Source organism: Salvelinus namaycush, chromosome 1 (genome assembly GCF_016432855.1).
Source record: "Salvelinus namaycush isolate Seneca chromosome 1, SaNama_1.0, whole genome shotgun sequence".
NCBI classification, from domain to species: domain Eukaryota; kingdom Metazoa; phylum Chordata; class Actinopteri; order Salmoniformes; family Salmonidae; genus Salvelinus; species Salvelinus namaycush.
The window spans coordinates 19,645,649-19,669,467 of record NC_052307.1 but is presented as its reverse complement, the minus strand read 5'-3'; the positions used below and the strand labels follow the sequence as shown (position 1 = coordinate 19,669,467).

At 41.9% G+C, this 23,819-nt stretch overlaps 1 protein-coding gene across 1 annotated transcript; it reads left to right on the top strand.

Annotated features, from left to right (window-relative positions):
- The first annotated feature begins 4,551 nt into the window (after nucleotides 1–4,551).
- On the top strand, nucleotides 4,552–22,267 carry LOC120054237 (nuclear receptor subfamily 5 group A member 2-like). Its single transcript, XM_039001676.1, has 7 exons — nucleotides 4,552–4,573; nucleotides 6,595–6,719; nucleotides 6,822–6,963; nucleotides 7,834–8,492; nucleotides 12,002–12,121; nucleotides 20,664–20,811; nucleotides 22,014–22,267. Exons 1-7 carry the CDS (start codon nucleotides 4,552–4,554, stop codon nucleotides 22,265–22,267), a joined length of 1,470 nt encoding a protein of 489 aa, XP_038857604.1.
- The last annotated feature ends 1,552 nt before the right edge of the window (nucleotides 22,268–23,819 follow it).

Sequence of the window (23,819 nt, the reverse complement as noted above, 5' to 3'; positions counted from 1 at the left end):
CCAAGACCATGAGCCTGCCTGCCACTCTGTACCTTTCGGACTCTGCTCTGGATTACTGACCTCTGCCTGCCCTTGACCTGTCGTTTGCCTGCCCCCCTTGTTTTTGTAATAAACTTTTGTTACTTTGAAACTGTCTCCATCTGGGCCTTCTCCTGAGTCTTGACACCTCGGCTATTGATCGATTCAAGACAAGGATGTTTTTATTGATCTCAGATTCTCAGTTTGTCAGTGTCAAAGTAACCTGCCATTTCGATCATTTGTGCTGTATTTAAAAAATATTCTGCAAAAGCCCCCAGTCATGTAAAATGACGTAGAATTGCATGAAATGCATTTATAAAAGGCCACATTTTTCCTGGACCCTAGGCTACTAAAGTATTTCCCAATGTGTGAAACTTCTGTAAGTGCCTCTACTCTTCTGCTCTATGTCACTACGCAAATGTGATTATATGCATGCAATGCTTTATTACAAAGGTAGTTTTTTTCTCATGCGTTCCGGCACCTGAGAACTCCCCCACCCACCTCTTGTGCTCATTTTTTGTTCCTGCAATTCCCGAGTTACACATTAAGCACTGCAGCATGCCCCAGTGCAACAGGCACAGAGGCAGGGCACACACTTTCCTTACAGTAATCATGAAGATAATGCACTTTACTGTTTGACCAAATCTTGGTTTTAGCTGCCCCAAAAAATGCATGTTTTGAGTGAGGTGACAATGTAGTATGTGCTCTTTCTACGTTTATAGGCACATTTTCTATTTTTTACTATCCATGATCTTGGCTGACTAACTGATTACGGAGTCGGAGCAGGTCTCTTTGCTAATAAAAATGTCTTTGTGTATGTCAATTTTGACCATCTCACCCAACTTAAAAATGGTCCAGCCCATCTGGCATTTGCCAGAATTGCCAGATGGCCAATTCGCCCCTGATAGTAGAATCCAGAATGAAGCAAATGTTTATCATGATCCGGAATTCCAAAATAAATACCTTGTGGGTTTTGTATTGCTCCAACTATGCAGGCAAATTGATACAACTAGAATTGCTAGATAACCAAATGCCCTGGCGTAAACTTGTCATGTTTTGCCACACATGCTTTTACACATTCAAATAAGAGGTTGAATTGACATTGACCTTCGTGTCATTCAAATAGTTAAGCACTTGAGCCCAATATCTTTGGAATATAGCATCTCTACACAATATCTCCCCTCACTGAACCTATGTTCTCAATACACATTTTACACCAGTCTCATTAACACAGAACTTATACAAAAGTGGACATTTCGTATCTGATACAACAACAGATATATTAGAATTCAGGAGCATCTCGGAATGTAGATTCTAAGAAAAATTTTGAGTTTTATTAATTTGACAAGGCTGCGCTGGTAGCAACAATTGCATTGAATTATGGACTCAGGTAACTATCCTTCTGGATTTTGTAAACTGACAATGTTTTGTTTAACCACTAAGTTCAAGTTCTCCTGTGGAGTTTATCTTTGGGAATTCTAGATAGATGCTGGTGGTTCATATGATTCTGTGTGCTTCTTTGGTCAGGGGCTTGCATTGCACATCAGAGGTGGGACCAAGTCATTGTTTTACAAGTCACAAGTAAGTCTCAAGTCTTAGCACTCAAGTCCCAAGTCAAGTCCAAAGTCAAGACAGGCAAGTCCGAGTCAAGTCTCAAGTCAAGTCTCAAGTCAAGACCAACAAGTCTCAAGTCAAGTCTCAAGTCCTAAACAAGTCATAATGTGCTCTTCACCAAATGTAATACCATTTCATAATTTTAACAACAGATAGTATATTACATTTAAGCAAATCATGAATGCTTTATAACTTTATATTTCCATGGAAATACATGGGTAGCAATGAGAAGGACCCCCCCCCCCCCATAGCAATCGACTATCAAGGACACACACACACACACAGACACAAAACTTTCTTTAATAGCATATTTTTTAATATTTGGGATTGGGAGGGTATCAAGTCAGTTCGAGTCAAAAGGCTCTAGTCCAAGTTAAGTCACGAGTCATTGGTGTTAAAGTCAAAGTCGAGTTGCAAGTCATCATATTTGTGACTCGAGTCTGACTCGAGTCCAAGTCATGGGACATGGGACTCAAGTCCACACCTCTGTTGCACATTGCATTGACCGATGGCCATTAAATTTCTGAAGTACAGTACCAGTCTAAAGTTTGGACACACCTACTCATTCAAGTTTTTTTTTTAACTTTTACTATTTTCTACATTGTAGAATAATAGTGAAGACATCAAAACTCTGAAATAATGCATATGGAATCATGTAGTAACCACCCCCTCCAGGTGTCACCCATCTTCCCCATTATCCCCTGGGTATTGTGTTTTCTGTCTGTATGTGCCAGTTCGTCTTGTTTTGTCAAGTCAACCAGCGTATTACTCCATGCTCCTGCTTTTTCTCAGTTTTTGCTTGTCCTCCCGGTTTTGACCCTTGCCTGCCTTGACTCTGAACCTACCTGCCTGGTCATACTGCCTGCCCTGACCTGGAGCCTGCCTGCCACTCTGTACCTCCTGGTCTCTGACCTTGTTATGATCTTTTGCCTGTCCACGACCATTCTCTTGCCTGCCCCTTGGATTATAATAAATATCAGACTCAAACCATCTGCCTCCCGTGTCTGCATCTGGGTCTCGCCCTGTGTCCTTATTATCCTCTGCAGCAGAGGTAACTCTGGGTCTTCTTTTCCTGTGGCGGTCCTCATGAGAACCAGTTTCGTCATAGTGCTTGATGGTTTTTGTGACTGCACTTGAAGAAACTTTTCCGGATTGATTGACCTTTATGTCTTAAAGTAATGATGGACTGTCGTTTCTCTTTGCTTATTTGAGCTGTTCTTGCCATAATATAGACTTGGTCTTTTACCAAATAGGGCTATCTTCTGTATGCCTTCTGTCTACCTTGTCACAACACAACCGATTGGTTCAAACACATTGAGGAAAGAAATTCCACAAATGAACTTTTAACAAGGTACACCTGTTAATTGAAATGCATTCCAGGTGACTACCTCATGAAGCTGGTTGAGAGAATGCCAAGAGTGTGCAAAGCTGTCATCAAGGCAAAGGGTGGCTACTTTGAAGAATCTCAAATATAAAATATATTTTAATTTGTTTAACACTTCTTTGGTTACTACATGTTTCCATATGTGTTAGTTCCGATGTCTTCACTATTATTCTACAATGTAGAAAATAGTAAGAATAAAGAAAAACCATTGAATGAGTAGGTGTGTCCAAACGTTTGACTGGTACTGTATATTGAATACACATTTTATACAACTGAAGACTTCTCGTCTCATAGCCACAGTATGCCAGTTTCCATTAATAATTACATTTGTTTATTGAACTAGCATACACAGTGCTTAAGGACAGACATATACTATGGATAGAGAGTCCCTCATGGAGTCTGTTTCTGACCGTTTGAGCAGACACATGCACATTTGTGGCCTGCTGGAGGTCATTTTGCAGGGCTCTGGCAGTGCTCCTCCTTGCACAAAGGTGGAGGTAGTGGTCCTGCTGCTGGGTTGTTGCCCTCCTACGGCCTCCTCCACGTCTCCTGATGTACTGGCCTGTCTCCTGGTAGCGCCTCCATGCTCTGGACACTACGCTGACAGACACAGCAAACCTTCTTGCCACAGCTCGCATTGATGTGCCATCCTGGATGAGCTGCACTACCTGAGCCACTTGTGTGGGTTGTAGACTCCGTCTCATGCTACCACTAGAGTGAAAGCACCGCCAGCATTCAAAAGTGACCAAAACATCAGCCAGGAAGCATAGGAACTGAGAAGTGGTCTGTGGTCACCACCTGCAGAACCACTCCTTTATTGGGGGTGTCTTGATAATTGCCTATAATTTCCACCTTTTGTCTATTCCATTTGCACAACAGCATGTGAAATTTATTGTCAATCAGTGTTGCTTCCTAAGTGGACAGTTTGATTTCACAGAAGTGTGATTGACTTGGAGTTACATTGTGTTGTTTAAGTGTTCCCTTTATTTTTTTGAGCAGTGTATATGACATGTAAATCAAAAGTAAATGTTTTCTGATTGTTTTACATACATTTCTTCCAAATGCATTGTGTCTTACAATATGAGTACTGAAAGCATAACAGGCCTATCGGTGATGAATAATATAAATGTTTGAAATCTGCTATATTTAAAAAAATACATTTGGCATAACAGACCCATACGATACACTGTGTGTCTGTCTACTCATATATATGTGCATCTCAGTTATTATCTGCATGCTTGGATGGGAAAAAGGGCGCATCATCGTTTCCGTGGTCGTCACATGACGATGGCCAATAAGAACTTTAGTAACTTTTTTGCTATTTGATAAAGAAAGAAAAGCAAAGAGAACGCTGGAAATGACTGCAGTTATTCGTGGAGATCACCATTATCCTAAATTATTTGTTTATTAGGCTCCGAATTTGTTTTGCAGATTCGGATTGTATATGACATACAAAGTGGTCAAAGTTTTGCAGCATCTTCTTTAATAATAGGTTTTATTGTCGTCGACGTCTAGCCTGCCTCATAGGTAATACAATGTTGGGAGAAAAGGCACAAGGTAAGTGAACAAATCCGCTAGCGGAATGTGTAGAATTGTCTGAAGCTTCGGATATGCCTACATGAACTTTTAGTTATTTGCTATCTGTAAACCCACAGATACTGTAGGCTTATGCAATTTTTTATTTTGTAATATGCCTCTATTTTGTTGTTGCACGTTCATATAGAATAGCTTATTTAAAATAATTTAGTAAGCAGATAGATCAATATTTAAATAAAGATATTCAGTCTGCACTTAATATGTTTATGTCGAAGCCTTTAACCATATTGCAACACAAATATTATATTAACCTGGCATATTCAGCAGTCTATTCAAGGAATAGCTATTCAATAGGATCCAAAGTATTTCTCCTTGCAAACTTTTTTGGGGGAGAATAAAGGAAATAATAAGACAAAAATATAGTTTTATTCTGCATTTGAAATCAAAATGGTAAGAATGAAATGCTTTCCCTTGATGTCTGACCTTGAGGTATAGAGTAGCCTAGGCTAATAGATGTAGATATATTTTTTAAGCCGTTTGCATCTAAAGTAATTGCCAAAACAGCAAATATAGTCCAATGTGAATTAGTGAATCGAAATGAATTCTACAAAATAGCCTATAGAAAAACAAAACAATTAAGCCTCCTTATTGGATATTATCTTCCTATTTTGTCCAAAATAATTATAAAAGCTAGTTAGCCTAACACCCCTTGTCGAAATGTAGGCTATTGTTTAAACGGCCTTGGAATATAATTAACTCATGCATTGGGTCTGCGTTTCCTATTATAGATCGAGTCTATTGATTCATGAAAAATTATTATAAAAAGAGTAAGGACTGAAATGTGAAATAATACGCCAAAGGACCGTTGATGCGTAAGCTATAGGTCTACTAAGGTCTTTTTGTTTAAATTATTGCTGTTCACATTCATATGGTCTAAAGTCATAACTTAGTCCCAGAATTAAAACTAACTCTGGATCTTAATTACGAAAAAAAACGACTGATGATTATGATAATAATAATATCGATAACAACAAACAACATGAATAATAACAAAAATGTAATAACAATCGTTATAGCCTAATAACTATGCTATAATAGCAGTAATAATAATAATCACGACAATAACAATAATAATAATAATCCTAACAGTATTAATAATCATAATAATGGATAGGCTATTATCACTTTCGATCATCCTCCGTTCCTATTTGACACTGATTTGGTTAAAGGCATTCTCCTTAAAATGGTACATCTCCGTGTATTATGTTGCAAGAAAGGGTGTCCTGTACCACACATAGGTTGTTTTCTCAAGATAGGTGATCGCATCCACCGCTCATTGGCCAACCTCCCAGTAGAAGGTGAGAGAGCCCTGAGTAAAGGACATGTGCTCTTGTCGAAGCGCGCGTGGACCGTGTTGTAGGTGTGGATTATAAAACGCGTTATTCTATCCTAGTCTGAGGCATTTCTTGATTAATAGGAATAACCACTTGGAAGAAGGGGGCGATAAAGGTAATCAACCATACACGTTATATTTGGTCGAATCCGTTTAAACATTTGCCTGTCTTATCATAAAAGGTTTTTAAAAAAGGTTTTACATTGGATTTGAATAAATCGTGAATATCAATGTTTTTATGTTTGCTTCCATGCATTATGGAATCGTCGGTCTTATTTTTGTGAAATAGACTGAAACTATTGTCAATCAGCTCTCTGAAAAACACTAATATCACCGGACCATCAATCTATCATATTCTTTGTGGAAATACATTTACTTTTGCATTTTTCGCAATTTATATATTAACCCACATTAAGATTATTATTAGCGAAACTATATATATTTAGGTTTTAAGCCTTTTGGAAGTTTGATTTAAAGCAGATATTATTTCACAGCTGCACAGAATCCTACAATTTCGTCCTGCATTTTCAAATTTGTCAAGGGCCGTAAATGCATTTGATTAAGAAACTGTACATTATTTGAATTCATTTATTCGTTACATCCCTGCTTCATCCGTTTTTCTTGACCCTTGCTTTTATTTGCGACCCAGGCGTTCCATTGATGGTAGGCGTAATGGACTACACCTATGATGAAGATTTGGAAGAATTGTGTCCTGTTTGTGGAGATAAGGTCTCAGGATACCACTATGGACTCCTTACTTGTGAAAGTTGTAAGGTATTTTAATTTGGAATTATTCCTTTTTTCAATTTCCTTTTTTTCTTGTGTTTGTGGGTATTGTGGCTCGTCAACCTAATGTAGGATAGATCTTTTCTCCAGGGCTTCTTCAAGAGGACAGTCCAAAACAAGAAGAGGTATACTTGTGCAGAAAACCAGGAGTGTAAAATAGACAAAACACAGCGGAAGAGATGTCCCTGCTGCCGATTCCAGAAATGCCTCGATGTTGGCATGAGATTAGAAGGTATGGTTCTCTTCATCTCACCCCTTCATTTGACATTATCATTGAGTGGATTTCAACCTTATTGTCCAGAAAAAAATAAGCCTTTAATGTTTTGGCATATTTTTTCATTTGAATATGATTGTATCTATATGCATTTGTTATAATTTGCTATATGCCCGAAATATGTCCAACATATGTAGGCCTCAAGGGATGCTATAGCCTAATGTCTTCGTATCAGTTGCTTCTGAAATGTTAAATATTTTCGCAAAGGTTGTAGTGGTAGGTTTGTTTTGAATTAGGGACAGACAATATACAGAGTAGAGAAGTTTAGCGTCCGTGGTTTTATGGGACGCAAAAACATGATGTGTCCAGAGCGCGGAGCACACCAGTGATTCCCACCCAGGCTGAGATGCGAAAATGAAGCACCTGTTTCCGCGGAGGAATGACACATTCTTGATTTGCTAATAAAACTCTGGGCTTCTCGCTGTGGTTTTAAACGGAGACTTAATATTTACATCAACGCGGTACCATGGTGTAACTGCAAAGGCATTAGCATATGTTGTGTAAAATGTCAAAAAGAGAATTGTGTAATAGAATGAAGTAGTATGATACCCTGTGGTTGTTTTACATTGCTTTCCCAAAAATTGGTTCAGGAAACTGCCAAACACATATTCCTGACTAAATTAGGCTATTTTCCCGTGCACTTGTTATGGCTGTATTTGCAATGATAAATATTTAAATAATAAAATTAGAATAAATAATACTTTTTCATGAGGATCATTTTACCATGATATCCTTCCGGCTATAGTAGCATAGTAACAATTTCCATATAAAGACCCACTGTTGTTGACATAGTTCTGTTTCCCCACTCCTTGTCTCTTTCTGTGACAGCTGTGCGTGCAGACCGCATGCGTGGGGGCAGGAATAAGTTTGGGCCCATGTACAAGCGGGACAGAGCCATGAAGCAGCAGAAGAAGGCTTTGATACGTTCCACGGGCTTCAAGCTGGAGTCTGCTCCTCCACAGCTCTCCCCTGTACAGACTAACTATGGCTTCACTGGCACCCTGCACAGCCTCCCATCCCTCCCCAAAGGACTCATGCCCTCCATCCCAGCCTCCATCACCCCCACAGACTATGAGTCCAGCCTCTACGGACCCTCCTCCCTGGGGGTGGCCATGCAGCCCCATGGACCCCTGCCTACCCAGTACCAGTGCACAGCATTCCCCAGCAGGGCCATCAAGTCTGAGTACTCTGACCACCACACAAGCTCCCCAGAGTCTCTGGTGGGGTACCCCTTTCCGGATGTGTACCCCTCCGGAGGCTCCCCACAGCCTCCCACCCTCTCCCCACTGGTGCTAGAGCTGCTGCGCTGCGACCCAGACGAGATGCAGGTGCAGGGTAAGATCATGACCTTCCTGCAGCAGGAGCAGAGTGGCCGGGGCCGGCAGGACAGGCTCAGTACCTTCAGCCTAATGTGTCGCATGGCTGACCAGACTCTGTTCTCCATAGTGGAGTGGGCCAGGAGCTGCATCTTCTTCAAGGAGCTCAAGGTAAGCTTCCCAGACCCTGTCCACACATGAATGATAGGAGAGACATGCACATTTAGAAATGATTCTTAGAATAATGATCACAGTATCATATCTTATCATTGTAATGTTCTTATTATTCCACTTCATTCATAAGTGATATCAAGAATATTGAAGATAAACTTTTTTAGCTTTGATATCTTAATGTTTCTTGATCCTCTTTCTGAAACCCTGCACCCACACACACATTATGGCAGTAAAGAACAAAGGCCTGTGTAAAAATGTTAGATTTACTATGACAGACAGTTATCATTGTTTCTGTCCCTCCTTGTTTCTGGTGGAGGCACTCAAATAGAGCAGCAGTTAAAGAGGGGACATCATAACCCAGTGTATCTCCCTCTGGGTAATGATTTGGGGTGCATCACTGTCCATGTCAGATAGGCCTTATACATTGAGTCTCTTTGTCAACTGAAGGGTGTAATTGAGTTGTGCCATACTGTACAGCATGAGTTATGGCTCCAGTCAAATGTTACTTCCGGCCCCAAGAGGAGAGTGAAATCAATACTGTTGTTTGACACTGTGGTGACTGACCAGAGGGGTAAACTACGAAGGAAGCTAGATCTACTCAGGGTTTTCTAAAGCTAACCAGCTTCAGTTAGCTTCACATTCCATCTAAGGCTTCATCTGTATACTACTACGGTGGATATTGCTCATCTGCCACGTGGCTAGTCGAATGCCGAACTCTTCATGGAGACAATGCTGTAGCATCAATCCATGGGCGAGTCAGTGCCACATTTTAATTTGTGTAGAAATCAAAATGAAACACAATTTATGTAGCAAATTCAGCAGGCTATGGTGTGAAATAGGCTTTTAGAAGTGCAGTCTTTATTTTATTACTTATCATTAATACCGGCTTTGGTGTGCACAAGCAACATTTTTCCCACTCCCATCTATAAAATAATTGTATTAAGTCATAACTACAAACGTTTTACAGTGCGTGATGTTTGAAATGCGCTCTGTCATTACTAAATGTGTAATGTGATAGGTATTTTAAAATTAACATTGTAAAACAAAAAATATGAAGGGGATGATGACGCAATCTTTGCGAAAGGGAGGGAATCAGATTTCATTGGTCCTCAACTCGCGGCTCAGCCACTTTATTCATGATAAATGGAGTAAGCTCTGAGGTAACCTGCGGGTTAGTTCTGAGGATTCGTTGCCATAGAAATTGACCTGGTTAAAAGGTTAGGCACTTTCGTGGTACCGGTTATCCCGAGATGAACTCAGGGTTGACCAACGTTACCTCCATAACTCCTCAAACCTGATTCGTAGTATAGGCCTCTGGGCATGTTACAGATAAGTGGCCTAAAGGAGACAATGCATGCTGGTGTTGATGAAGGCTGACCAGTGTGATATTGCTCAATGCTCACTGTGCTATTCATTTTATTGATGCTGGCATCAGAGAATGGCTTGCGACGGGAACTTACTAATAGATTGTTTGCTCTTTGCCATGTATTATTCCAAAAATATTTAGCACCTATCTGAATTGACGTGTATTTAGAAGCAACTTTTTGTCACATTATTGTTATTTGTTAGCCTTATCGGTGAGACAGTGAGTCCATTGTTTGGTGAGATAGGATCATAGTATCTATGTAAAGACTGTGTCATGGGGACACACACAGTGGTCCCATTCTTCACTTTACTTTACTCTTTTAACTGGGTTATTTTATAGTCGGTAGGCCTATATGCCTCTGAGGACCAATGTTCTGATGCAGTGATCAGTGGCCAGTAGTAGTTACAGCAGCATCATCAGTACTATGGAGTTAGACCTGACTGGGGAGGAGGATTCTACCCCTGGATAAACAACAGTCTGAAAAATAGCATAAATGACAGTGATGGGGTTTTGTTTTAAATACAATATGAGAAAATGGCCAGCATATTTGATTTGATGTAATCGTGTTTAATCTAATCTAGCTATGGGATTATGATTATGGAAAATTGGAGAGCCACTTTAGTGTTGCCTCCATCATGTTGATCGTGCAAAGCCAACAGTAACATTTGAACTGCATGGATTTCAGTCATGTTACGTACCTCTGATGTATCCTGGCTAAATTGCAACCAATTGTGAGGTTGTAGATGTGAACAGTGCGAGGCGAGCACAAAGCGGTGGATGTTTGCCAGGAGAGAGAGAGAGCCTACTGCAGAAAGAGCTATCTCTCTGAGTAATTACATTCCATCCAGACGATAACAGGGGAATGTCAGCTCTCTCTCCACAGCCCAGTATTTTGTCTCTCATTGTTCATATCTGCAAAGGGAAAATTGAGCTATCATCTGCTAAATTTACCTTGGGCATTGCCAGTATGTTTGTGTCAGAAGCTGCCCGTTACTTGAGTTTTTACATACAGTATCTGACATTGACATACCTGTAGCATATGATCAAACATCATTACGTGCATGCAGGGTTGGTGCATTGTAGCAGCCCTTTACTAAATGTTGATGAAAAGAAAGATATATATTTATTGTTCGATGGTTTTAGACCTGTCCGTCTGATCTCCAAAACATCTGTATTGGTCTCAAAGCCAAATTCTGACAGTTATGGAATGGCACTGAGTGAGGCAGGTTTATGCTTCTCTGTTTCTGCCAGCCAGGGGGTACAAGACTGAATGTCCCTTGACTGAACGTTCACTGTGTGTATGTGAGTGTGTGTGTGTGTGTGTGTGTGTGTGTGTGTGTGTGTGTGTGTGTGTGTGTGTGTGTGTGTGTGTGTGTGTGTGTGTGTGTGTGTGTGTGTGTGTGTGAAATGTTGTGTCTGTGTGCCGAATCCTCCTTGAGAAGAGGTACTGTATGATGAATCAAGATGTTGTGTGTTTGTCCTGTAGCTCTGACTGGGAGCAAGATTGGACTCCTCCTCTGGACAGATATATAGTTCCATTGAAGGGGTAGTAATTCTGTCATCCCCATACCAGATGAATGTGTGTCCTGGTGCTATTTGGGGGCTTCAGGAACACTCTGTGTCACCAGCTGCAGAATTACTGACAGTGTCGTCCTTCGGCACCCAGAGTAATATGTGCTAGCAATGAGGAGCATCCAATCACCCCCCCCCCCCCCCCCCCCAAGATGAGGGAGGTGACGGAGGACAGGGAGCGGTGAGGAGGTGGGAGAGGTCATCTCTGTGGCTCGTAAATACAACGTGATGATGCGCGAGACACTGACACCAGCCCCAGATGCTGGAAATATGGCACAAGGACCCTCATCTTCCTCTCTGGGTTTTATAGTCACCCCATGTATCTGTCCATGTAGCTATGTGTGTTTCAGGTGGGACCACGCTATCCCATGTGGATGATAGCTTTTAAGGGGGTTGATGTTAGATTGATGCCTGCTTGAGATTTTAATATCAGTGTTGGCTGTTTTATTTTATTTATTTGACATTGGGTTTGACATTAGATTGGTTCTCCACTATCCTATGCTTGGCCAGCTGTGTGGAATGAGTTTGAGCTTTGATGTGACCTGTTGTTTTCTGATTCTACTTTAAGGTAGGGGACCAGATGAAGCTTCTTCACAACTGCTGGTCTGAGCTGCTGGTCCTGGACCATGTCTTCAGACAAGTGCAACATGGGAAGGAGAGCAGCCTGCTGCTGGTTACTGGCCAGGAGGTAAGCAGCCTTGCAGTTCCAACATAAAATTAATACAATCATACATTCATGAATACCAGACATACATACACTCACTCACTCACGCACACACGAGCACACACACACACACACACACACACACACACACACACACACACACACACACACACACACACACACACACACACACACACACACACACACACACACACACACACACACACACACACACACACATTCACCATGTAGTCGTTACAGATACACAACCTCCACGGATAGCAATAGGTTTTTTTCTTTGTTGTTGCAGTAATGTGAATTGTGTAGGTGTGCTATTCAGAGGGTGAATGTACAAGACAGAAGATTTAAGTGCCTTTGAACGGGATATGGTAGTAAGTGTCAGGCGCACCGGTTTGAGTATGTCAAGAACTGCAACGCTGCTGTTTTTTTTTCACACTCAATAGTTTTCCGTTTGTATCATTGATGGTCCACCCCCAAAGGACATCCAGACAACTTGACACAACTGTGGGAAGCATTGGAGTTAACATGGGCCAGCATTCCTGTGGAACGCTTTCAACACCTTGTAGAGTTCATCTGAAGATGGCGCCGGAGGGGATGGCTGCCTTCTTATAGGCTTTTAACCAACCATGCTATTTTGTTTGTTTTTTCCCTTTCTTCGTAACTTGTATTTTACACAATGTTGCTGCTATCGTCTATTATGACCGAAAAGAGCTTCTGGACATCAGAACTGTGATTACTCACCTCAGATTAACGAAGAGTTTTTCTTCAATGAGTCGGATGGGAGGGATATACTTCAGACACCCGACCATGCTCAGATCCCCGTCGTTCGCCGGAGAAGGAAACAGAGATTTTGAGGAAAAAGATCAGGGTGCCTTGTGAGGATCAGGCGACGAGTGGCTAATCTGCCTTTGCCTTCCGTCCTGCTAGCTAACGTTCGATCGCTGGAAAATAAATGGGACGAACTGAAAGCACGTATATCCTACCAACAGAACATTAAAAACTGCAATATCTTATGTTTCACCGAGTCGTGGCTGAACGACGACATTAAGAACATACAGCTGGCGGGTTATACACTCTATCGGCAGGATAGAACAGCAGCCTCTGGTAAGACACGGGGCGGGGGCCTATGCATATATGTAAACAACAGCTGGTGCATGATATCTAAGGAAGTCTCAAGGTTTCGCTCGCCTGAGGTAGAGTGTCCCATGATAAGCTGTAGACAACACTATCTACCTTGAGACTTTTCATCTGTATTTTTTGTAGCTGTCTACATACCACCACAGACCGATGCTGGCACTAAAACCGCACTCAATGAGCTGTATACCGCCATAAGCAAACAGGAAACGCTCACCCAGAGGCGCCGCTCCTAGTGGCCAGGAACTTTAATGCAGGGAAACTTAAATCAGTTTTACCTCATTTCTATCAGCATGTTAAATGTGCAACCAGAGGGGAAAAAATTCTAGACCACCTTTACTCCACACACAGAGATGCGAACAAAGCTCTCCCTCGCCCTCCATTTGGCAAATCTGACCATAATTCTATCCTCCTGATTCCTTCTAACAAGCAAAAATTAAAGCAGGAAGCACCAGTGACTCACTCTATAAAAAAGTGGTCAGATGAAGCAGATGCTAAGCTACAGGACTGTTTTGCTAGCACAGACTGGATATGTTCCGGGATTTTTCTGATGGCATTGAGGAGTACACCACGTCAGTCACTGGTTTTATCAATAAGTGCATTGAGGACGTCGTCCCCACAGTGACTGTACATACATACCCCAACCAGAAGCAATGGATTACAGGCAACATTCGCACTGAGCTAAAGGGTAGAGCTGCCACTATCAAGGAGCGGGACTCTAAGAAATCCCGCTATGTCCTCCGACGAACCATCAAACAGATCTTATCTTAGATTGAATCGTGCTACACCGGCTCCGATGCTCGTCTGATGTGTCAGGGCTTGCAAGCTAGTACAGACTACAAAGGGAAACACAGCCGAGAGCTGCCAAGTGACACAAGCCTACCAGATGAGCTAAATATATTCTATGCTCACTTCGAGGCAAGTAACACTGAAACATGCATGAGAGAATCAGCTGTTCCGGATGACTGTGTGACCATGCTCTCTGCAGCCGATGTGAGTAAGACCTTTAAACAGGTCAATATTCACAAGGCCACAGGACCAGACGGATTACCAGGACGTGTACTCCGAGCATGCGCTGACCAACTGGCAAGTTTCTTCATTGACATTTTCAGTCTCTCCCTGTCTGAGTCTGCAATACCAACATGTTTCAAGCCAACCACCAATCCCTGTGCCCAAGAACACTAAGGTAACCTGCTTAAATGACTACCAACCTGTAGCACTCACATCTGTAGCCATGAAATGCTTTGAAAGGCTGGTCATGGCTCACGTCAACACCATTATCCCAGAAACCCTAGACCCACTCCAATTTGCATACCGAACCAACAGATCCACAGATGATGCAATCTCTATTGCACTCCACACTGCCCTTTCACACCTGGACTGAACACCTATGTGAGAATGATATTCATTGACTACAGCTCAGCGTTCAACACCATAGTGCCCTCAAAGCTCATCACTAAGCTAAGGACACCGGGAATAAACACCTCCCTCTGCAACTGGATCCTGGACTTCCTGACGGGCAGCCCCCAGGTTGTAAGGGTAGGAAACATCACATCCGCCACACTGATCCTCAACACGGGGGCCCCTCAGTGGTGCGTGCTCAGTCCCCTCCTCTACTCCCTGTTCACTCATGACTGCACCGCCAGGCATGACTCCAACACCATCATTAAGTTTGCTGATGACACAACAGTGGTAGGCCTGATCACCAACAACGATGAGACAGCCTATAGGGAGGAGTTCAGAGACCTGACCGTGTGGTGCAAGGACAACAACATCTCCCTCAACGTGATCAAGACAAAGGAGATGATTGTGGACCACAGGAAAAGGAGGACCGAGCACGTACCCATTCTCATTGACGGGGCTGTAGTGGAGCAGGTTGAGAGCTTCAAGTTTCTTGGCGTCCACATCACCAACAAACTAACATGGTCCAAGCACACCAAGACAGTCGTGAAGAGGGCACGACAAAACCTATTCCCCCTCGGGAGACTGAAAAGATTTGGCATGGGTCCTCAGATCCTCAAAAGGTTCTACAGCTGCAACATCGAGAGCATCCTGACAGGTTGCATCACTGCCTTGTATGGCAACTGCTCAGCCTCCGACCGCAAGGCACTACAGAGGGTAGTGTGTACGGCCCAGTACATCACCGGGGCCAAGCTTCCTGCCATCCAGGACCTCTATACTAGGCGGTGTCAGAGGAAGGCCCTAAAAATTGTCAAAGACTCCAACCACCCTAGTCATAGACTGTTCTCTCTGCTACGGCACAGCAAGCGGTACCGGAGCACCAAGTCTAGGTCCTAGAGGCTTCTAAACAGCTTCTACCCCCAAGCCATTAGACTCCTGAACAGCTAATCAAATGGCTACCCAGACTATTTGCATTGCTCCCACCCCATCTTATATGCTGCTACTCTGTTATTATCTATGCATAGTCACTTTAATAACTCTACCTACATATACATATTACCTCAATTACAGTGACCCTACACGTTGACTCTGTACCGGTACCCCCTGTATTTAGCCCCACTATTGTTATTTACTGCTGCACTTTAATTATTTGTTATTCTTATCTTACTTTTTTTGTTGGTATTTTCTTGAAACTTCATTGTTGGATAAGGGCCTGTAAGTAAGCATTTCACTGTAAGGTCGGATGTGACAAATACAATTTGATTTGATTTGATTTGATGCCCCGACGAATTGAGAGTGTTCTGAGGGTAAAGGGGGGTGCAACTCAATATTAGGAAGGTGTTCCTAATGTTTGTATGGTCAGTGTATACCCACAAATAGATATGTACAGTGCCTTCAGAAAGTTTTCACACCCCTTGACTTTTTCCACATTCTGATGTGGTACAGCCTGAATTTATGATGGATTGAGATTTTGTGCCACTGATTTACACACAATACCCTACAATGTCAAAGTGGATTTTTTTGTTGTTGTTAAAAATTTTACAAATTGATAAAACATTTAAAGCTGAAATGTCTTGAGTCAATAAGTATTCAACACCTTTGTTATGGCAAGCCTAAATAAGTTCAGGAATAAACATGTGCATAACAAGTCACATAATAAGTTGCATGGACTAAATCTATGTGCAATAATAGTGGTTAACATGATTTTTGAATCATTACCCCATCTCTGTACCCCACACATACAATTATCTGTAAGGTCCCTAATCCAAGTAGTGGATTTCAAGCACAGGTTCAACTACAAAGACCAGGTAGGTTTTCCAATGTTGTAACGTTCGTTCTCCTCCTCATCTGAGGAGGAGCATGGATCAGACCAATATGCATCGTAGTTTGAAGACATAATGATTTATTTAAAGAAAGACGAACACGAAGCACACTTGATAAATTACAAAATAACAAACGACGTAAACAGACCAGAACATGAGAACTTACAGACAACGAAGAACGCACGAACAGGAACAAACTAACAAACGAAACAGTCCCGTGTGGCACAAACACTGACACAGGAACAATCACCCACAAACAAACAGTGTGAACAGCCTACCTAAATATGGTTCTCAATCAGAGGAAACGTAAAACACCTGCCCCTGATTGAGAACCATATCAGGCTAATTGAAAAGAACCCAACATAGAAACACATAACATAGAATGCCCACCCAGCTCACGTCCTGACCATACTAAACAAAGACAAAATAAAGGTAATAAGGTCAGGAACGTGACAAATGTCTTGCAAAGAATGGCACCTATTGGTAGATTGATACAAATAAAAAAGCAGACACTGAATGTCACTTTGAGCATGGTGAAGTTATCAATTATACTTTGGATGGTGTATCAATACACCCAGTCACTACAAAGATACAGGCGTCTTTCCTTACTCAGTTGCCGGAAAGGAAGGAAAATGCTCAGGGATTTCACCATGAGGTGACTTTAAAACAGTTACAGACTTTAATGGCTGTGATAGGAGCAAACTGAGGAAAGATCAACAACAGTGCAGGGACAAATCCAACACAACACATCACCATTCATATTTATTTATTTTTATTATTTTTTTACCCCCTTTTCTCCCCAATTTTCATGGTATCCAATTGCTAGTAATTACTATCTTGTCTCATCGCTACAACTCCCGTACGGGGTCGGGAGAGACAAAGGTCGAAAGCCATACGTCCTCCGAAACACAACCCAACCAAGCCGCACTGCTTCTTAACACAGCGCGCCTCCAACCCGGAAGCCAGCCGCACCAATGTGTCGGAGGAAACACCGTGCACCTGGCTCCCTTGGTTAGCACACACTGTGCCCGGCCCACCACAGGAGTCGCTGGTGCGCAATGAGACAAGGATATCCCTACCGGCCAAACCCTCCCTAACGACGCTAGGCCAATTGTGCGTCGCCCCACGGATCTCCCGGTCGCAGCCGGCTGCGACAGAGCCTGGGCGCGAACCCAGAGTCTCTGGGGCGCAGCTAACGCTGCGATGCAGTGCCCTAGACCACTGCGCCACCCGGGAGGCCTCCACCATTCATATTTTCAAGCATGGTGGTGGCTGCATCATGGTTTGGATCAGTTCGTCATCAGCAAGGACTAGGGAGTTTTTTAGGATGAAAATAATGGAATACCGCTATAATCACAGACAAAATCCTAGGAAAACCTGGTTCAGTCTGCTTTCCAACAGACACCGAGAGACAAATTCACCTTTCAGCAGGACAATAGCCTCAAACTCAAGGCCAAATATGCATCAGATTTGCTTATCAAGATGACCATGAATGTTCTAGAGTGGCATAGTTACAGTTTTGATTTAAATCAGCTTGATAATCTATGGCAAGGCTTGAAAATGGATGTCTAGCAATGATCAACAACCAACTTGACGGAGCTTGAAGAGTTTAAAAAAGAATAATGGGCAGATATTGTAAAGTCCAGGTGTGCAAAGCTCTTTTTTGTAGATCGTTGAGAAAAAAAGACAATGAAATCCATTTTATTCCCAATTTGTAACACAACAAAAAGTGAAAAAATTCAAGGAGTGAGAACACTTTCTGCTGCCTGCTCTTGTTCTTGTGTTTGGAAGATGCAGAACAGAGAAGGAAAAAACAAACATCAGCTTGTAACTGACTCCTGGGTTTAGGGAGGAGAGGGGAACGCTGGCCGCTGGTATTTATTTGCCTCGTGTTTAAATCAAGTTATTTTTTTCTCATAAAGACTGCAATGGAAAACTGGCCATTTTTATCTACATACTGTACTAGGTTTGTGAGAACAGAAGGAAGAGGGGCTTAAAAGTTACACTGTATCATTCTAGAAGCTACTGTGGGAATTTGAGGATTTAACGTCCAATATGTTACATAAAATGCCAATCGCATTAATTTAGAAGGTGGTGAGAAGTTACTGCAGACTCAATGTATGGCATCTATGAACCTGTACTGAAGCTGTACTGTACTGTAATTCAAGTTGCAACACCACCACTTTTCAACCTCATTTTCATTATCTCCAGCACAATAACAGTGTCTACATATGTGAAAACAGCACATTTCTACGTTTTGTAGAAAAAAATATGAATTTAAAAGGTTTGAGTTTGAGTTTGAGTTTGAGTTTATTTTTACAGGGACAGTGCACATTAATCAACGTTTCAGTAAAAGTGCCGGTTTTAGCCAGCCGGCTAATTTTCAACCGCAGTCCCTGGGCAGGTTATTAAAAACAATTACAATATAGACAATAGCAACATAGAACAAGACATAGCAACATAGCACAAGCAAGACGTAGCATACAGACAGAGCAACATAGAACAAAAAGCAGCAAGACAAAATTCATAAAAGCGACAAAGTGTTTCCACACCTCACCATACAGACAACAGACATGGAAAGCGGCAACACACAGCTAGGGACCATGTTCACAAATCTGATTGACCTTTAGCCATGTCTTCAAGCATTTTGTGAAAGTGTGATATGTGGTGCAGTTATGTGTGTCTGATGGCAGTGTATTCCAGACATGGGAAGCTCTCACAGAAAAAGCGGATTTACTAAAGGTGCTTTTCCTTAGGGGAACTACACAGTCACCTCTCATGGCAGACCTTGTGGATCTGCTGCCATATGTTTGGGTTTTCTGTTTAACAAAAATACTGAGTGGAGGGGGAGCCAAGCCATTTAGGATCTTGAATACAAGACATGCATCGGTGTATTGCACAAGATTTTCCCAACTCAGGAGCTCATGCTTTCTGAGGATGTAGCAGTGATGATGGCTATTGGGCTTCCTATCAAGCACTTTGAGAGCCTGTTTGTAGACAGACTGAATAGGTCTTACTGTTGTACAGCAAGCTTGGGCCCAACTAGTCAAGCAGTATGTTAAGTGGGGGAGTATCATAGATTTGAAGTACAGTTTTGCTACCTCTGTAGTCAAACAATTTCGTATAAATCGGAAATTAGCTAGGTTGAATTTGGTTATTTGAATTACCTTTTTCACATGCTTTTTAAAAGAGAGGTTGGAATCAAGTATGATGCCAAGGTACTTAAAATCAGATACCACCTGGAGCTTCTCCCCTGACACATAGACATCTGGCTCAGTAGCATCTGTTGCCCTCTTTGTGAAGAACATGCAAACAGTTTTTTTCACATTGAGATGCAAACACGAGTCACTGAGCCACTTTGTAACCTGGACCATTACAGTAGTGAGTTCTTGTGCAGCTTGTTGTTTGCTCTTTGCATGCACATATATCACTGTATCATCTGCATACATTTGAACTTCAGACCCAGTACAGACAGAAGGCAGATCATTAATGTACAGGCTGAACAGGAGGGGCCCCAGTATTGACCCTTGGGGCACGCCCACATCATAGCTAAGAGTGGGCGACAGCTCATTGCTCACTCTGACACACTGAGTTCTGCCTTCAAGGTATGATTTCATCCATCTCAAGGCATCGGGGGAAAAGTTGAACTTGGACAATTTTGTGATGAGAATCTCATGGTTAACAGTATCAAAAGCCTTCCTTAGGTCCAGTTCTACCCCATGACATCAAAAACAGTGATTTTCGAACACTATGAGAGTCGCGGTGATGTGGGGAGTAAGAAAATACCCTCCCTCTGTTTTGAAAATCACAGTTTTTCTTACTTTTAATCCTACCCTTTGATATACATTTACATTTTAGTCATTTAGAAGAGTTTCTTATCCAGACCAATTAGGGTACCTTGCTCAAGGGCACATAGACAGATTTTAGTTGGCTCAGGGTTTTGAACCAGCAACTTTTTGGTTATTGGCCCGACACTCTTAACCGCTAGGCTACCTGTCACAGAGAAGCATTTTTGGGACCTTTCTTATCTTTCTAACCATAGATCGTAGAAATGCGGTGTTTTTACATATGCAGACACTGGTTCGGTGCTGGAGAAAATGTATATGAGGTTGAAAAGTGCTGGAATTGCCCTTTAAAACCTGTATATACAATAATAGTTAATGTTGTCCTTTTGTGTTGTGTTGCAGATGGATCTGTCATCCATGGGGTCACAGGCGGGGTTGAGTCTGTCAGGCCTGGTCCAGAGAGGACAGGAGCTAGCTGGGAGGCTACTAGCCCTGCAGGTGGACAGGAGAGAGGTTGCCTGCCTCAAGTTCCTCCTCCTCTTCAATCCCAGTGAGTAGACCACATGGAAATACGCTGTATGCTGTACCACATTAGATGGTGATTATTAGTCTTATAATATGTATATAATTTAACACACTTTTATCCAAAGAGACTTACAGTCATGCGTGCATACATACAGCTCATGTATAGCTCATTACAGCTAGCTCAAGAATGGAATAATCATCTTTGAAAATTACTATGGTCTTTCAAAGATTTGAATTTGATTAGGTTTGAGGTACTTACTTCATACTTGTTTTTATCGTAGCTGTGGTTTGTATAACGTGACGTGTAGTACTTAAGAATGAGCAAATAACTTTTTCAAACTTTTTGTTGGAAATAGGTTTTAGTTGACAAGTCTCGCTGTCCCATTTATTTTGAAAGGCAGAAGTGGCATTTTAAATGGAAAAGTCACAGCCATTAATATATGTTTTTTTATCCAGAAGGTTCCAACTGTTATCTGAACCAGTCCTTTATTTTCAGCTATGCTCACATAATTCAATATAGGGCCTTGTCAAAAGGCAACATTAACAAAGAAGACAACCTCACCCATTATTCTTTAATAGCATTCAATGGAACCTTAATGGATGGGTCTATCATTCAATAATCTGACTGACATTCATGCTGTGGCTTCTGCATATGGAGTGTGTATAGACGACAGTTGCCCAGATTCCCTTAAGCGACTGCTATTTAGCGCCAGCGAGCTGGGAATAAAAGGCTTTAGAATAATGAGAGCACTCGTCACATGCAGAAAATATTTCCCATCTCCGCTGTCTGTTTCATTCTCTTGCTCTCTCTCCCTCATCTTTCAATCAATGAGTCCGGTTTATCAGGGCAATTTAGTTGCCCTTAAGTGGTTTGAAAAGATTATTCAAAATATTTAATTACTGTGTGAATGGCTCTTCTGACTCAGCTGATGCTGAATAGAAGTCCATTATAGGGTCTAGCTATTGTCACATATACACACACACACACACAACCAACCCACGCTGTACAGATCCAATGTACCAGAAATGGAATATTAGTAATAAACTGATGCAATTTCAATGCTAAAGTTTAGGCCTACACTTGATCTCAACAAGTTACAGATGCTGAGCCTTAACACAGGGATTTGAGGAACAGTTTCAAATAAATATATCAATATTCTCCCATTTATGTGACATCTGCAGAGTCATTCAATTCCCTCTAAATCTCTTTCCTATGTCCCTGTCCAGATGTGAAGCTGTTGGAGAACCAGGTGTTTGTGGAGAGTGTTCAGGAGCAGGTGAATGGGGCTCTGCTGGAGTACACTGTGTGCACCTACCCCCTGTACCTGGACAAGTTCAGCCAGCTGGTGCTGCGTCTGCCAGAGCTGCGAGCCCTCAGCACCCAGGCAGAGGACTACCTGTGCTACAAACACCTGAGTGGGGAGGTGCCCTGCAACAACCTGCTCATTGAGATGCTGCATGCCAAGAAGGCCTGTATATGAGCACCACGCTACCATCACTATACACCAGCAGACTGTCTGTGGGACCGATGGTGTGGAAGCAAAGAGGGGATTTATGATTACAGCTAGGAGAAGATGAGTTGTGTGTTTGTGTGCGTGCGTGCGTGCGTGCGTGCGTGCGTCCGTGCATGCGTGAGTATCCCCTCTGTCCAAGGTGTGTGTAAACAGAATATGGACTCATTGTTTTGGCAGTCCTTTAAATGTACATAGTTATAAAATGTACAAAGAAAGCTATGCTATGATACTGTATGTAGTAAATGTAACATTTTGTTGAATTCAGCAGAGTGAGGTCTTATATCAGCGTTATATCAGAGTTATATGATTACAGCTAGGAGGCACCTTCCCACTCAGGTGTAACACCTGTCATATAACACCTGTCATTAAGACATGTCTTAGCCTTTCAAATATAGTGGAAGCACTACATTTATTTGAGCACTTGTTCCTTTGTAAATTGTCACCAACTTTACCAAAAAATGTGGTATGTGAAAAATATGTTATGTTCAATATAGTTTTTTTCTATTAGATATTGATATTCTAAGATATGAACTACACATATGTTTCAAGAATTAAATCTGCATATTCCTGTTACGTTTAATGACTGTCTGTTACTCCAATGAGAGATCGACTTAAAGTGATAGAAAGAGAGTGATACAGAGGAGAGAGGGGGAGGGGGAAGAGATGGCGTAAGAGAGAGGGAGGGAGAGAGCCCTGAATGTGGCGCTGATGTGTGGGAGAGAATGAAAGCCATCTTTGGCTGCAGTCGTCTCTTATTAACAGATTAATGGAGGACGGCCCCAGAAAGAGACACGCACGTGTGTGGACAGAAAAATGAACAACAAAGAAAGCAATCTCTTATTAAGTAGACGTGTTAAAAATGAATGTTCTTGGTAAGCTTTACGGTATAAGTCCTCTAGCTTCTTCTGTCCACCCGGACTACAGAGCCAGGTCAAGGATAGGGGGTCGTGCACTGTGGATGTGCTCCAGACATTTTGTACTCGCAGAATGAAGGAAAACATGCAATTGGCAATGTATGGAATGTTTGCTTTTCAAGCTAAATTTGAAAGAGATCTATGGAAACCCAGTTGGATTCAAGTGTAAAGAGAAAATAGACTTATCGTACTTGAGAAATGGCAGGAAAATTGTTAGATGAAGCACAAAACATCGAGTATCAGGACGGCAAGGAATGAAATCAACATCAACAATAACATGTAACACCCACATATCCGTTTGCGTAATTTCAGCACATAGTGAAGCAACATGTTTGAATTGTCTCTCTCATACAGACATGGCAGGGTTGGCTGTTTTAACTTCTTGGAGACAATCAGAACACCTGCCTTAAAATAACCCTGGCCTGTCTGTCTGAATATATTTACCTTTTTGTAACTGAAATGACTGTCATCTGTACCTCTTTGTACAGTACATTTATATTGTGAAGCAGGAAAAGAAATGCCACAGTGATTAATACATCAAGCTCAGATGTTTCACCACACATACTTTTCTATTTCTTAAGGTTGAAGATACTTATTGTGTAATT